Below are 16096 nucleotides of genomic sequence, written 5' to 3' on the forward strand. Positions count from 1 at the left end.
TAGTGCTACAGTAAACGACTTTAGCTCAGGTCTGCAAGCAGTAGATGACAGCACATCACTTTCTTTTAATTCTTTACGTAGTCATGCAATTCCCACTGGAATATGTATGCAGATAGAGCCGTAATCTCAGATTTAATGCCATAGAGGGCATTATCAAGTATTTAATTTATAAGTAATAAGAAATTCTGCAAATAAAGATTTTTTTGGCATTCTTTAATTGCAGGGTAACTGAAATGGCTAAAAAAACCCAAGCCCATAAAAAGTATTTACTATTTCATCTTATTATTACTTCTACAAAATTTATGTTTTTGTATGATAATGTTTATTTGAAATTATGTATCACAGATAAGACCAGAGGTAGAAAACAGCACACCAAATAATCCTCAAACAAAACAGAACAAAACAAACAAACAAGAAAACAAGACCACACATACTTACAAACTCTCCTGAACCAAGTATGTCCAAGAATTAATAAGTTGCACCCCTTACCCCCATCCACTCATGAGGCTCTGGTAAAAGTCGTGCCTTTTAGCTTTTTACAGTCTAAGTATGCTCTCGGCATCTAATGAGCTTTTTAAAAGCCAGCTTAAAGTCTTCATTAAAACTCGTATAGAGCAGAGGGTTGATCAGAGAATTAACATAACCGAGCCACGTCAGAAAGTCGGCCACTTCGGAGGACACGGTGTAGATGCTCAGACCCACAATCAACTCTTTGATGAAAAATGGCAGCCAGGACAAAATGAATGCGCCCAGAATCAACCCCAGGATGCGCGCTGCCTTCCGTTCCCTGGTGCTAGAAATCTGCTGGCGTTCTCCCGGGTGATCTAGATCATTGTCGAAGGGTGGAATCCTGATGGAGGCATGGAACTTTTCAAACTCTGTGGTAGGGTCTGAAGTGGAGAAGTCAGACACACAGAAAGTCTGTGTAAGTTTACAATTTGCAAAAGAATTCTGGCTATCTGTGCTTCTGTTGCTTAAGTGCCGACTTGATCCCCTTTTCTGGTAAAGGCTCTTGGCCGCGTGGTAAATCCGGTAATAGAGAATCAGTATTAAAGTCAAGGGGATATAAAATGCGCCCAGCGTGGAGTAAATGGTGTAGATAACATGGTCGTGCTGGATAGTGCACTGGCTAGGGGGAGGGCTTAGGCGGTGGTGGCTCCTCCAAAACAGAGGGGGCATGGAGATGAAAATGGAGATGGTCCAGACGGTGAGGATCATCAGCGCCGCCCTCTTGGCCGTCCTCTTCCTGGCGTATTCAATAGCATTGGTGATGGCCCAGTACCTGTCCAGGGCAATGACACAGAGGTGGAGGATGGAGCAGGTGCAGCAGGTCATGTCCACACTCAGCCACACCTCACAGAGGAAGTATCCAAGCTTCCAGTGGTCCATGACAATGTACATGATGCTCAGGGGCATGACGAGCACGGCCACCAGGAGGTCCGTCACGGCCAGAGAACAGATTAGGTAGTTGGCAGGCTGGTGGAGCTTCTTGGTGGTGCAGATAGCCATGATCACCGCCAAGTTCAGCAACGTGGTGAGGGTGGTGATGACCACCAGAGTCATGCAAATGAGCATCTTCTCAGTGATGGTCTTGGGCCTCACAGCCATGCTGGCTTCTGTGGTACAGTTTGTGATGTTCATGTTTTCCCTGTTTCAGTCTACACTGTGGAGAAGCTGTTGGTTATTTTTCTTTGGCTGAAAACTACGTAGCCTTGAAGGTTTCTCACTTGTAAGGAGGCTGTAATTTGTTCAGCTATGTGGTCTTTTGTGTTCCATTTTCTGTTGGTAAAGGGAAGGGCCACAGCATTTCTTCTGACTGAAGGTTCCTGGAAAATATTATGCTATTGGTTAATGAATGAGAAAGCCACACTTTTCCTGGAAAACATGAAAATAGTTTGATATTTATAAATTCTTTATAAATTTTAATTTTCTCTTTCCTGTGGAATTTGAGCTCATCTTTACATTGTTCCTCAAAGGATACTTTTTCACTTCAGGGAAGTTTTCACACTGTTTTTTTTTTTTAAATTATATTTTAAGTTCTGGGATACATGTGCAGAACATGCAGGTTTGTTACATAGGTATACACGTGCCATGGTGGTTTGCTGCATCCATCAACCAATCATCTACATTAGGTATTTCTCCTAATGCCATCCCTCCCCTAGCTCTTCAACCCTCAAAAGGCCCTGGTGTGTGATGTTCCCCTCCCTGTGTCCCTGTGTTCTCATTGTTCAACTCCCACTTATGAGTGAGATCACACGGTGTTTGGTTTTCTGTTCCTGTGTTAGTTTGTTGAGAATGATGGTTTCCAGCTTCATCCATGTCCCTGCAAAGGACATGAACTCATCCTTTTTTATGACTGCGTAGTATTCCATGGTGTATATGTGCCACATTTTCTTTATCCAGTCTATCATTGATGGGCATTTGAGTTGGTTCCAAGTCTTTGCTATTGTAAACAGTGCTGCAGTAAACATATGTGTGCATGTGTGTTTATAGTAGAATGATTTATAGTCCTTTGGGTATATACCCAGTAGTGGGAATGCTGGGTCAAATGGTATTTCTGGCTCTAGATCCCTGAGGAATCACCACACTGTCTTCCGCAATGGTTGAACTAATTTACACTCCCACCAACAGTGTAAAAGCATTCCTATTTCTCCACATCCTCTCCAGCATCTGTTGTTTCCTGACCTTTTTTTTTTTATTATTATTATACTTTAAGTTCTAGGGTACATGTGCACAACGTGCAGGTGTATTACATATGTGTACATGTGCCGCGTTGGTTTGCTGCACCCATTAACTTGTCATTTACATTAGGTATTTCTCTAAATGCTATCCCTCCCCCATAGCGGGCCCAGTGTGTGATGTTCCCTGCTCTGTGTCCAAATATTTTCATTGTTCAATTCCCACCTATGAGTGAGAACATGCAGTGTTTGGTTTTTCTGTCCTTGCGATAGTTTGCTCAGAATGATGACTTTTTAATGATTGCCATTCTAACTGGGCTGAGATGGTATCTCATTGTGGTTTTGATTTGCATTTCTCTAATGACAGTGATGATGAGCTTTTTTTCATGTTTGTTGGCTGCATAAATGTTTTCTTTTGAGAAGTGTCTGTTCATATCCTTTGCCCACTTTTTGATGGGGTTGTTTTTTTCTTGTAAATTTGTTCAAACCGTTTTTGACAAAAACATCACCAAATTTTAAATGTACTTTGCCACCCCAATTAATTTCTTATTATATTTATTCTTTTATACATGTTTATATGTAAAAAGGCTTTTTTTTTGCATTTGAAAATATGTATTCATATTATGTAACATTAAAAATTCTGGGATCATTACATTAAAGAAAAAATTATATTGCTTATAAGAAGCAGCTTTCAAATTAGATTTTAAACTCTCACAGTAAATAGGCTGGGCGTGGTGGCTCACACCTGTAATCCCAGCACATTGGGAGTTCGAGGTGTGCAGATCACCTGAGGTCAGGAGTTTGAGACTAGCCTGGCCAATATGGCGAAACCTCATCATTACTAAAAGTACAAAAATTACCTAGGTGTGTGGTGGCACACACCTGTAGTCCCAGCTACTTGGGAGATTGAGGCATGAGAATCGCTTGAACCTGGGAGATGGAGGTTTCAGTGAGCCAACATCGTGCAACTGCACTCTAGCCTGGGTGACAGAGTGAGACTGTCTCAAAAACAAAAACAAAAACAAAAACAAAAACAAAACTTTCACAGTAAATATTAAACTCCAAAGGTATGGAAGTGTCACAGTGGGATTACACAACTTTGTCTAATTATTTCTAACATTTTCTGCATCATACTGTTCTATTTTTCTTTGGAGAAAAGCATATAACATTACATTGATATTTGTGGAAAATTATTCTCTGAGTAATACAATAAATCAACTGTGAAACAGCATCATCACCAAACTAAAGATGTCTATATTAAAAAAAGTATTTTGTTTCACTTAACATTTGTGGCTGCCCTTCCCTTCCCTTCCCTTCCCTTCCTTTCCTTCCTTCCTTCCCTCTTTCCTTCCCCCTGCCCTTCTTCTTCTCCCTCCTCCTCCTCCTTCTTCTTCCTCTTCTTTTCTTCTTCTTCTCCTTCTCCTCCTTCTCCCTTCTTCTTTCTTCTTCATGCTCTTCTCTCGATCTCCTCTTCTTTCCCCTCACCTCCCCTCCTTTCTCCTCTCCTCTCTTCCCCTCCTCCTCCTCCTTCTTCCTCTTCTCTTCTCTTCTCTTCTCTTCTCTTCTCTCTCTTCTCTTCCCTCTTCTCTTCGCTTCTCTTCTCTTCTCTTCTCTCCTTCTCTGTTCTCTTCTCTTCTCCTCTCCTCTCCTCTCCTCGCCTCTCCTCTCCTCTCCTCTCCTCTCCTCTTCTCCTCTCTTCTCTCTCATTCTCTCCAAGATAGCTGTGATTAAGCTGGTCAGTCAATGAGCTAGTGCCATTTTTATAGAAATATAAAGTCAAATACAAATGTATATTCATGAGAACACAACAATCAAAATTACATGGAAATACTCACAGTTAATGACTGCTGGATAGAAGGCTTATCAAATCCTATGATTTGACTCCACGGAATTTGGTCCAGGAAGACTTCAAGGAAACGTTAGCAGTTTTAAGAAGAGATATAGATTGATGTGCATAAGATTTAACAGACAGTGATTTCAGCAAGGGATGGAGGCAGGAGCAGGTGAGGCACATGTGTAAGAGGGTGTGAATGTTGGAGGGAGTCTTTGGGTGGTTTGGAGATAGGTGGCAGGAATAAAAACCTCCAGCCTGTGGATAAGATCTAGCCCTAGTTTTAATTTCTTCTGCTCATAGAGCAAAAACCAAGAAGGGGGAGAGATAGGTGACATTTAGCCTTCAGATATAGAAAGTAAAAGAAAACAAGATGTTCACTGAAGACCACAAATGTGTCAATTGTTTTCAAGACAGTTTGTATCTTTTCGTAATTAAATGACAATCTTTTAGCCTCTCTGTTTCCATTATGCACTCACAGCATTTCTATGACTACACCTACTATTCTGTGACTCTTGTGTTTCTCTAGTTCTTCCATGGGGCTAATTCTATGAACAACCCCCCCCTCTCTTTTGTAGACTGAATATTTTCTTCTCTACTGGTACCTTTCCCCTCTTTTTACAAACAGTTTAAACTTGCATTTGTATCTGAGGTAGACTGTAAAATGGAGATTGTGGGCTTTGGAATCAGACAGACCTGGGTTCAGATTCCAGCGGTGCCATCTACTAGCTGCTTGGACCGACCTCTCTCCATTGTTCCCTGTGTTGCATGGTCAAAGTTTCTTCACGTTGACCTCTTTCTCTCTAATTGAATGAAAAAAGTTGTTTCATTTTTTGTGCATGTACTAATCCTTGGTTATGTTTTCCTTGGGTTCTAGAGATTTATTGGGTAGAATGGTTCTCAATAAAAAGACTTTTCCATTCTGGTTGTAAGATTGAGAGTATAGAGAGTAGCATTGATAAGGAAAACTTTAGAAATTTCAATTTATAGTAGAGGTAATTAGGAAATGTAGTGATTTTGAAAGCATGCAGTTTAAAAACATCAGAAATAATTCAGCTTTATAGTACTTTTAAATCTGCTCTGTTTATCTGAGCCCCCATAACTCCTGTCATCTCTCTGGTGACATTTTCTTCCTTATTTTGTGACTATTTATTTTTTTATTCTCCCCAACAGACTATACATTTCTAGTGGGTGGGATGTATGCCTGATTCACGTTTTGGACTAATTCTAGTTAAATTAGTAAAAATATTACAGGTTGAGAGCTACTTTTTTAGCTCTTAACATGACTTCCTGGTTTATTTTGTGCCCAAGCCTTTCAGAGTAAGAGTTAGATTTTGTATCCCTGTGTTATCAGTCACCCCAAACTCCTGCACACACCTAGCTTGCCGTCTTCCATCTTTTTTTCATTTAACAAATATATTTTGAAGTTTGTCCCATAATAACACATATAACACATTCTTTAAAATGGCTAGGTGAGATCAGGCCCAGGAAGACCTAACTGCAGAGCAATTACGGATTGAACAATTCTGAGAACTGGGCCCTGGAGCTCTTTACTGTTTTTGAGATAGGGTCTCACTCTGTTGCCCAGGTTGGAATGCAGTGGCACAATTATGCCTCACTGAAGCCTCCACCTTCCCAGGCTCAGGTGATCATCCCAACTTAGCCTCCTGAGTAGCTGGGACTACTGGCACACAAAACGACACCCGGTTAGTTTGTATTTGTTTTTTTGTAGAGATGTGTTTTACCATACCATGTTACCCAGGCTGGTGTTGAACTCCTTGGCTCAAGTGACCTGCCCTCCTTGACCTCCCAAAGTGCTGGGATTATAGGCATAAGCCATTGTGCCTGGCCTCTTTTTAAAGGTCAATTTGGTAAGAAGGAACCAGCAAAGCAGACAGAGAATAACAGTCACTGAGGTGGAAGAGAATGATGAGAAGTAATTTTATTCCAAGACCAAGTGAAGAAAGCTTATAAAGCTGCATAAATACTACTGATGATTCAAGGGTGATGGGGACTTGACCACTGGGCTAGGCAATAGGATAACATCTATGCCCTTGACAAGGGCAACTTGGTGAAGCAGTGGAGGTAAAAGGCTGAAGGTGGGGGTTTCAAGAAAGAATGAGAGAAGATAAGATAGACAATAAATGAGAAAGGTTATTTCAAGTGCTTTGCTGAAATGGGGAGTAGAGAAATAATAGCTATGGAGAAGAATGTGGAGTGAATTTTTTTTGTTTTGTTTTGAAGAGAGATCGTCTTTTTAAACTAGGCTATTTACAGTTTTCTTTGCTACTACACTCAGTATCCTTTATATTGGGACAGAGCATTTTTGGAGTGAGTGAAATGTAAAAGAGGAAGAAGAAAAGCAGTAATGGGGGAGGCTGATGAGAGTGGTCAATGGGGCCTGGGGGCGTCAGTGAAGTAGAGTTCCTTGAGCAATTTTCGGGATCATGTGGGGGCAGTGAAGATGTCAAAGATAATAGCCATACTCAAGAAATGATTCAACCTCAATTGTGTTGAGTTTCTTTAACTTCTCAGGAAAATAACACGTGGTTTTCTAACCACTACCAATTCCTTAGTGGTTTTCTAACCACTACCTTAACCACTACCAACTCCATGGTATGATTTCTAAGTAGAACAGAGCTGGTTAAATAGCACCTGGGAATCTGTTCAGCCTCTTCAGCTTTTCACATAGTATGGGAGGAGGGACTATAATAACACTCAACTCAAAATACATTCTGCAGAACAAAGCCAAATACTAATATCAACACACCAGACTTTTATCAGTCCACCAGAATGGAAAGTTAACTGCAATAATCAGAGCTAAAAATGGATACATCCTGTGAGGAGTTGATGGAGGACCTTTTTGAGGATTTGTAACTTTAAATTTCCACTTTATTGTGACATAAAAAATATCATGACGTCCAAGGCCATATTTAAATGGTTTTTCATAAACATTACAAATAAGAGAGAATTACTCTAAACCAAACTGGTCAGTGTATGCTGCTCCTCATTTCCTGGGATACTCTGGAGCCTCTGCTATACCATCCCAGTGAAGGTCAGAGCACCAGGGAGAGGAGGTTACAGGGATGACAGATGTTAAGGCTGACTCTGGCATACTATTCTTCAGGGGTTTGTCCTTTGCAGCAGATGAAGAGGGACAAGAATCTCTTCCTCATCCAGGAAGAGTTTCCAAAGCACCTAAGCATTACCAAGAAGGAGGAGTCAGCTGGCACCTGCTCATCTTAAAAATTCTCTTAAAGAGGGTTTTATATTTTGGATCTGGTTCCTCCAATAGAAAACTGACATGCACTTCATAAGTCCTGATTTACTTTAACCTAAAAAGTGTGCCTGAGTCAGCGGTTTTGGAGAAGAAGCTTGGAGTGGTGACTACCCACATGGACTCTGAATGCTGACTCTGCCACCTGTCAGCTGCGGTGTAATCCTAAGCATGTTCTTTAACCTTAGCCTGCTTCAATTTCCTCCTCTTTAAATCAGGAGTAATGACATCTTTCTCTAAGATTAAGGTAATGTGAAGATCAAATGTGTTAATACACATAGAAGCTGAGAACAACGCCTAATACATAGTAAGTGCTATGTAAGTGTTTGAGGTCATTTGTTATATGAATTTCCTCAGTGTTTTCTGCATTGGGTAATGGAGACAAATTTCATCCCACAAACTCTGATGTGTAATAAAAGCCTATTAAAAATAAGCCAACTTAATTTCATTCTTTGTTTTTTTTTTTCTTTCCAACTTTTATTTTAGGTTTTGAGGGCGCAAGTGCGGATTTGTTCCATGGGTAAACTGCGTGTCACAGGGTTTGGTGTACAGATTATTTCACCACCTAGGTAATAAGCATAGTACACGAAAGGTCGTTTTTCAGTCTTCACCCTCCACTCACCCTCTACCCTCATGTAGGCCCTTGGGTCTATTGCTCCCTTCTTTGTGTTCATGTGTTATTCGATATTTAGCTCCCAGTTATAAGCGAGACCATGTGTCAACCTAATTGCTGCCTCTAAGCTTCTCACTTCTCATGCTTGAGACTTTCTCTAATCCCAACCACATCCCCAAGTCTCTGGAGGATTATGCAGGGTCAGGCGTTGAGGTTTGATTGGGGAGAGAGGTTTCAGGTGTCGCATGCACAGAGAAAGTCCCTGGTAATATATTTACTGTCCCCACTCCTACAGTTCTTTCAGATCCAGACTGCCTCCCTAACATTCTTAGGAAATGTCCCAATGTTGGGAACCCCATGCCTAGGCCCTAAGTCCCTAGCCACACCATGCATTTATCCCTTTTAAAAATATTATAGACTCTCCAAGGGACTTTCAGAACTTCTGGCCCAATTCTTAGACTCCCGGGATCTTTTCTGTCCCTCCATTTTTCGGGGGATAGGTATGTAGACCATGGGAGAAATTCCTTTCTTCCTTCCAACTTTTTTTTTCCTAACCCTTTCAGCCACCTTGTAAAAGCTCTCTTTTCTTTTTTTGCTTATTTACAAATCTTTTATTAATAGATCTCCTATGGGCTTGGCTTTGAGAACATAAATAGGGATTATTGTCTGACACTTCTGCTTTCTGAAATATCTGTGAGGTAAGGAAGCATAAACCAGGCCACATGCTTGACTGAGGGAAAGAGAAAAAGTAGAAAATAGCATCCAGCCATACATGTAACATTGCTTGTTGACATACTCCTCTTTCCTGGCATTTTTTGAGTTATCTGAAATATGGGACAAATATCCTTACCACAAAGTTTTGCTAAGACTTTGAATTATCAGAAAATATTCTATAACATCTCAACCATTAAAAGTTTAACATGCTGGTGGACCTGGAGCATTCCTGATCAACTCATTTACTTTGCTTGTAATCACCATCATTTAGAGAATATTTTCCTGAACTGCTTTGAAGGACCCCAGGGTATACTTGCCTTTCTCTATTTAGTTCCCAGTATTTTCCCAACCTGTGTAAGTCCTGACTTCTGTCCCTTCCTAGACACTTCCAGATACCACTTCCCTTTGATAAGTCATTCCCTCCTGCTACAATGTTTCTGTTTTGCACATGGCCTCTAAACCCAGCCAGGAAAACTGCCCTCAATTCTGTCAGCTTAGCTACCCTCTCTCCTAGCAGCATTTCCTGGCTCCACGTGATGTTCTGAGTTGCAATTGCTCTACCTCTTGCCTACCAAAAATTCAGAGGTCATATAATAGCTATTGCAAATGGCATTGAAGCTGTCTAAAGTCAATGTATTAAAAGTTTAAGCATCTTAGACCAATAACTACTTTAAAGAAACCACAGAGAATCAAGAAACTAACACTACCTTATGATTATGCAATCATTGGAATCCAAACTGTAAAAAAATTCATGGGTTAAATCACCCAATTTCTTCAAAAATAAGTTGCAGACAAGGAGGGCGATGGGAAGTGTGGCACATAGACTAGAAGGGACTTAAAAGATACATAAAAATAAAAGCAAGCAAACCAAAACTATCATTATCAGGGATATGTATTTGAGTGATGTAACTTTCAAGGAAGCTTAAACATAAGGAGGATGGTTATTTTTATGGGGAGAAACACGATTGTGATTGAGACATAGCTTCTGTATTCAGTTAAGTTATATTTCTTGATCTGGGTAGTGGTTTGCAGGGGTGATTGTCTTATAATAATTTAATAAACTGTACATTTATCTTAATTTAAGAGGTTTAAAAAGATGCTCTTAAATATAAATAATAATTCAGCCTGGAATTCTGTTTCATGTGTTAATCAGCAAGCTGCATTTTATACTCTAAAATCAGTGCCTGTGAACTTAATTATGAAGGACCTCTTGTCTCCAGGAAGAGTCAACACTCACCTTTCCCCACAGAGAATGTCTGCTTTTGGACATTGATGTATGTGGCATGCTCAGTTCGTTTTTAATTTCACCAACTTAGCTAATCTATTGGTTTTCAATAACTGTTAATTCACCATAAATATTCTTTCATCTCTTCTTTGGTTGTTCTCATTTTGCCCAAATTACTTCCAATCATTTAAAGAAGGCTTCAATGCATACCAATTTCTTCTTTTTTATTATTTCAGGAATGGCACCTTGCCCTCACATTAGTAATTTTATTTTTCTGTTTGTTAAATTTACTTTCTCAGCCTTTGGAAATACTTTTCTTTGCCTCTCCAGGGAAAAAGAAGGGTGGATGATCTGTTTCCCAATTAGATCTTCAGTAGAAGCAGTGGGAAGATATAGAGGAGATACTGCAGTGTGGGATTCTTTATTCTCTTTTTCTTTTTTTATTTATTTAAATTGTGATTGGAATATGACGTGATTATTACAAGGTTATTATATTCATAAACAAGAAAACATTACCATTTTATAAACTCAAACAAAACAGTGCATAGAGTTTTACAAGATGTTTATGTACTCTGGATACAAGTCTTTTTTTTTTTAATTTTTAAAAAGAATTTTATTATACATTAAGTTCTAGGGTACGTGTGCATATTGTGCAGGTTTGTTACATATGTATACTAGTGCCATGTTGGTGTGCTGCACCCATCAACTCGTCAGCACCCATCGATTCATCATTTATATCAGGTATAACTCCCAATGCAATCCCTTCCCCCTCCCCCCTCCCCATGATAGGCCCCGGTGTGTGATGTTCCCCTTCCTGAGTCCAAGTGATCTCATTGTTCAGTTCCCACCTATGAGTGAGAACATGCGGTGTTTGGTTTTCTGTTCTTGTGATAGTTTGCTAAGAATGATGTTTTGCAGCTGCATCCATGTTCCTACAAAGGACGCAAACTCATCCTTTTTTTATGGCTGCATAGTATTCCATGATGTATATGTGCCACATTTTCTTAATCCAGTCTGTCACAGATGGACATTTGGGTTGATTCCAAGTCTTTGCTATTGTGAATAGTGCCGCAATAAACATACGTGTGCATGTGTCTTTATAGCAGCATGATTTATAATCCTTTGGGTATATACCCAGTAATGGGATGGCTGGGTCATATGGTACATCTAGTTCTAGATCCCTGAGGAATCACCATACTGTTTTCCATAGTGGTTGAACTAGTTTACAATCCCACCAACAGTGTAAAAGTGTTCCTATTTCTCCACATCCTCTCCAACACCTGTTGTTTCCTGACTTTTTAATGATTGCCATTCTAACTGGTGTGAGATGGTATCTCATTGTGGTTTTGATTTGCATCTCTCTGATGGCGAGTGATGATGAGCATTTTTTCATGTGTCTGTTGGCTGTATGAATGTCTTCTTTTGAGAAATGTCTGTTCATATCCTTTGCCCACTTTTTGATGGGGTTGTTTGTTTTTTTCTTGTAAATTTGTTTGAGTTCTTTGTAGATTCTGGATATTAGCCCTTTGTCAGATGAGTAGATTGCAAAAATGTTCTCCCATTCTGTAGGTTGCCTGTTCACTCTGATGGTAGTTTCTTTTGCTGTGCAGAAGCTCTTTAGTTTAATCATATCCCATTTGTCAATTTTGGCTTTTGCTGCCGTTGCTTTTGGTGTTTTAGACATGAAGTCCTTGCCCATGCCTATGTCCTGAATGGTATTACCTAGGTTTTCTTCTAGGGTTTTTATGGTATTAGGTCTAACATTTAAGTCTCTAATCCATCTTGAATTAATCTTCATATAAGGAGTAAGGAAAGGATCCAGTTTCAGCTTTCTACTTATGGCTAGCCAATTTTCCCAGCACCATTTATTAAATAGGGAATCCTTTCCCCATTTCTTGTTTCTCTCAGGTTTGTCAAAGATCAGATGGCTGTAGATGTGTGGTATTATTTCTGAGGACTCTGTTCTGTTCCATTGGTCTATATCTCTGTTTTGGTACCAGTACCAGGCTGTTTTGGTTACTGTGGCCTTGTAGTATAGTTTGAAGTCAGGTAGCATGATGCCTCCAGCTTTGTCCTTTTGACTTAGGATTGTCTTGGCAATGCGGGCTCTTTTTTGGTTCCATATGAACTTCAAAGCAGTTTTTTCCAGTTCTGTGAAGAAACTCATTGGTAGCTTGATGGGGATGGCATTGAATCTATAAATAACCTTGGGCAGTATGGCCATTTTCACGATATTGATTCTTCCTATCCATGAGCATGGTATGTTCTTCCATTTGTTTGTGTCCTCTTTTATTTCACTGAGCAGTGGTTTGTAGTTCTCCTTGAAGAGGTCCTTTACATTCCTTGTAAGTTGGATTCCTAGGTATTTTATTCTCTTTGAAGCAATTGTGAATGGAAGTTCATTCCTGATTTGGCTCTCTGTTTGTCTGTTACTGGTGTATAAGAATGCTTGTGATTTTTGCATATTAATTTTGTATCCTGAGACTTTGGTGAAGTTGCTTATCAGCTTAAGGAGATTTTGGGCTGAGACGATGGGGTTTTCTAAATATACAATCATGTCGTCTGCAAACAGGGACAATTTGACTTCTTCTTTTCCTAACTGAATACGCTTGATTTCTTTCTGTTGCCTGATTGCCCTAGCCAGAACTTCCAACACTATGTTGAATAGGAGTGGTGAGAGAGGGCATCCCTGTCTTGTGCCAGTTTTCAAAGGGAATTTTTCCAGCTTTTGCCCATTCAGTATGATATTGGCTGTGGGTTTGTCATAAATAGCTCTTATTATTTTGAGGTATGGTCCATCAATACCGAATTTATTGAGCGTTTTTAGCATGAAGGGCTGTTGAATTTTGTCAAAAGTCTTTTCTGCATCTATTGAGATAATCATGTGGTTCTTGTCTTTGGTTCTGTTTATATGCTGGATTACATTTATTGATTTGCGAATGCTGAACCAGCCTTGCATCCCAGGGATGAAGTCCACTTGATCATGGTGGATAAGCTTTTTGATGTGCTGCTGAATCTCGTTTGCCAGTATTTTATTGAGGATTTTTGCATCGATGTTCATCAGGGATATTGGTCTAAATTTCTCTTTTTTTGTTGTGTCTCTGCCAGGCTTTGGTATCAGGCTGATGTTGGCCTCATAAAATGAGTTAGGGAGGATTCCCTCTTTTTCTATTTTTTGGAATAGTTTCAGAAGGAATGGTACCAGCTCCTCCTTGTACCTCTGGTAGAATTCAGCTGTGAATCCATCTGGTCCTGGACTTTTTTTGGTGGGTAGGCTATTAATTGTTGCCTCAATTTCATAGCCTGCTATTGGTCTATTCAGGGATTCAACTTCTTCCTGGTTTAGTCTTGGAAGAGTGTAAGTGTCCAGGAAATTATCCATTTCTTCTAGATTTTCTAGTTGATTTGCGTAGAGGTGTTTATAGTATTCTCTGATGGTAGTTTGTATTTCTGTGGGGTCCGTGGTGATATCCCCTTTATCATTTTTTTATTGCATCTATTTGATTCCTCTCTCTTTTCTTCTTTATTAGTGTTGCTAGCATCTGTCAATTTTGTTGATCTTTTCAAAAAACCAACTCCTGGATTCATTGATTTTTTGGAGGGTTTTTTGTGTCTCTATCTCCTTCAGTTCTGCTCTGATCTTAGTTATTTCTTGCCTTCTGCTAGCTTTTGAATGTGTTTGCTCTTGCCTCTCTAGTTCTTTTAATTGTGATGTTAGAGTGTCAATTTTAGATCTTTCCTGCTTTCTCTTGTGGGCATTTAGTGCTATAAATTTCCCTCTACACACTGCTTTAAATGTGTCCCAGAGATTCTGGTATGTTGTATCTTTGTTCTCATTGGTTTCAAAGAACATCTTTATTTCTGCCTTCATTTCGTTATGTACCCAGTAGTCATTCAGGAGCAGGTTGTTCAGTTTCTATGTAGTTGAGCGGTTTTGATTGAGTTTCTTAGTCCTGAGTTCTAGTTTGATTGCACTGTGGTCTGAGAGACAGTTTGTTATAATTTCTGTTCTTGTTCATTTGCTGAGGAGTGCTTTACTTCCAAGTATGTGGTCAATTTTGGAATAAGTGAGATGTGGTGCTGAGAAGAATGTATATTCTGTTGATTTGGGGTGGAGAGTTGTATAGATGTCTATTAGGTCCGCTTGGTGCAGAGATGAGTTCAATTCCTGAATATCCTTGTTAACTTTCTGCCTCGTTGATCTGTCTAATGTTGACAGTGGAGTGTTGAAGTCTCCCATTATTATTGTATGGGAGTCTAAGTCTCTTTGTAAGTCTCTAAGGACTTGCTTTATGAATCTGGGTGTGCCTGTATTGGGTAAATATATTTAGGATTGTTAGCTCTTCCTGTTGAATTGATCCCTTTACCATTATGTAATGGCCTTCTTTGTCTCTTTTGATCTTTGATGGTTTAAAGTCTGTTTTATCAGAGACTAGGATTGCAACCCCTGCTTTTTTTTGTTCTCCATTTGCTTGGTAGATCTTCTTCCATCCCTTTATTTTGAGCCTATGTATGTCTCTGCATGTTAGATGGGTCTCCTGAATACAGCAGACTGATGGGTCTTGACTCTTTATCCAGTTTGCCAGTCTGTGTCTTTTAATTGGAGCATTTAGTCCATTTACATTTAAGGTTAATATTGTTATGTGTGAACTTGATCCTGCCATTATGATATTAACTGGTTATTTTGCTCATTAGTTGATGCAGTTTCTTCCTAGCCTCGATGGTCTTTACATTTTGGTGTGTTTTTGCAATGGCTGGTACCGGTTGTTCCTTTCCATGTTTAGGGCTTCCTTCAGGGTCTCTTGTAAGGCAGGCCTGGTAGTGACAAAATCTCTAAGCATTTGCTTATCTGTAAAGGATTTTATTTCTCCTTCACTGATGAAACTTAGTTTGGCTGGATATGAAATTCTGGGTTGTAAATTCTTTTCTTTAAGAATGTTGAATATTGGCCCCCACTCTCTTCTGGCTTGTAGAGTTTCTGCCGAGAGATCTGCTGTTCATCTGATGGGCTTCCCTTTGTGGGTAACCCAACCTTTCTCTGTGGCTGCCCTTAAGATTCTTTCCTTCATTTCAACTTTGGTGAATCTGGCAATTATGTGTCTTGGAGTTGCTCTTCTGGAGGAGTATCTTTGTGGCATTCTCTGTATTTCCTGAATTTGAATGTTGGCCTGCCCTACTAGGTTGGGGAAGTTCTCCTGGATGATATCCTGAAGAGTGTTTTCCAACTTGGTTCCATTTTCCCCCCACTTTCAGGCACCCCAATCAGACGTAGATTTGGTCTTTTTACATAATCCCACACTTCTTGCAGGCTTTGTTCATTTCTTTTTCTTCTTTTTTCTTTTGGTTTCTCTTCTCGCTTCATTTCATTCATTTGATCCTCAATCGCTGATACTCTTTCTTCCAGTTGATCGAGTTGGTTACTGAAGCTTGTGGATTTGTCATGTATTTCTCGTGTCATGGTTTTCATGTCTGTCATTGCGTTTATGACCTTCTCTGCATTAAGTAGTCTAGCTGTCAATTCTTCCACTCTTTTTTCAAGATTTTTAGTTTCTTTGCGCTGGGTACGTAATTCCTCCTTTAGCTCTGAGAAGTTTGATGGACTGAAGCCTTCTTCTCTCATCTCGTCAAAGTCATTCTCTGACCAGCTTTGATCCATTGCTGGCGATGGCCTGTGCTCCTTTGCAGGGGGAGATGCGCTCTTATTTTTTGAATTTCCAGCTTTTCTGCCCTGCTTTTTCCCCATCTTTGTGGTTTTATC

General features: G+C 39.8%; 1 protein-coding gene across 2 annotated transcripts in view; it reads right to left on the reverse strand.

The window, feature by feature from the left end:
- Window positions 1–258: 258 nt before the first annotated feature.
- Window positions 259–16096, reverse strand: part of HTR1E (5-hydroxytryptamine receptor 1E) — an 89226-nt gene continuing 73388 nt past the window's right edge. For both annotated transcript variants that reach the window (XM_010387950.2, XM_010387951.2), the window contains exon 2: window positions 259–1826. In XM_010387950.2, coding sequence (XP_010386252.1) covers window positions 544–1641 — 1098 coding nt within the window. In that variant the 5' untranslated portion in view covers window positions 1642–1826 and the 3' untranslated portion in view covers window positions 259–543. The remainder of the gene's footprint in view (window positions 1827–16096) is intronic.

This window comes from Rhinopithecus roxellana, chromosome 4 (genome assembly GCF_007565055.1).
Source record: "Rhinopithecus roxellana isolate Shanxi Qingling chromosome 4, ASM756505v1, whole genome shotgun sequence".
NCBI lineage: Eukaryota > Metazoa > Chordata > Mammalia > Primates > Cercopithecidae > Rhinopithecus > Rhinopithecus roxellana.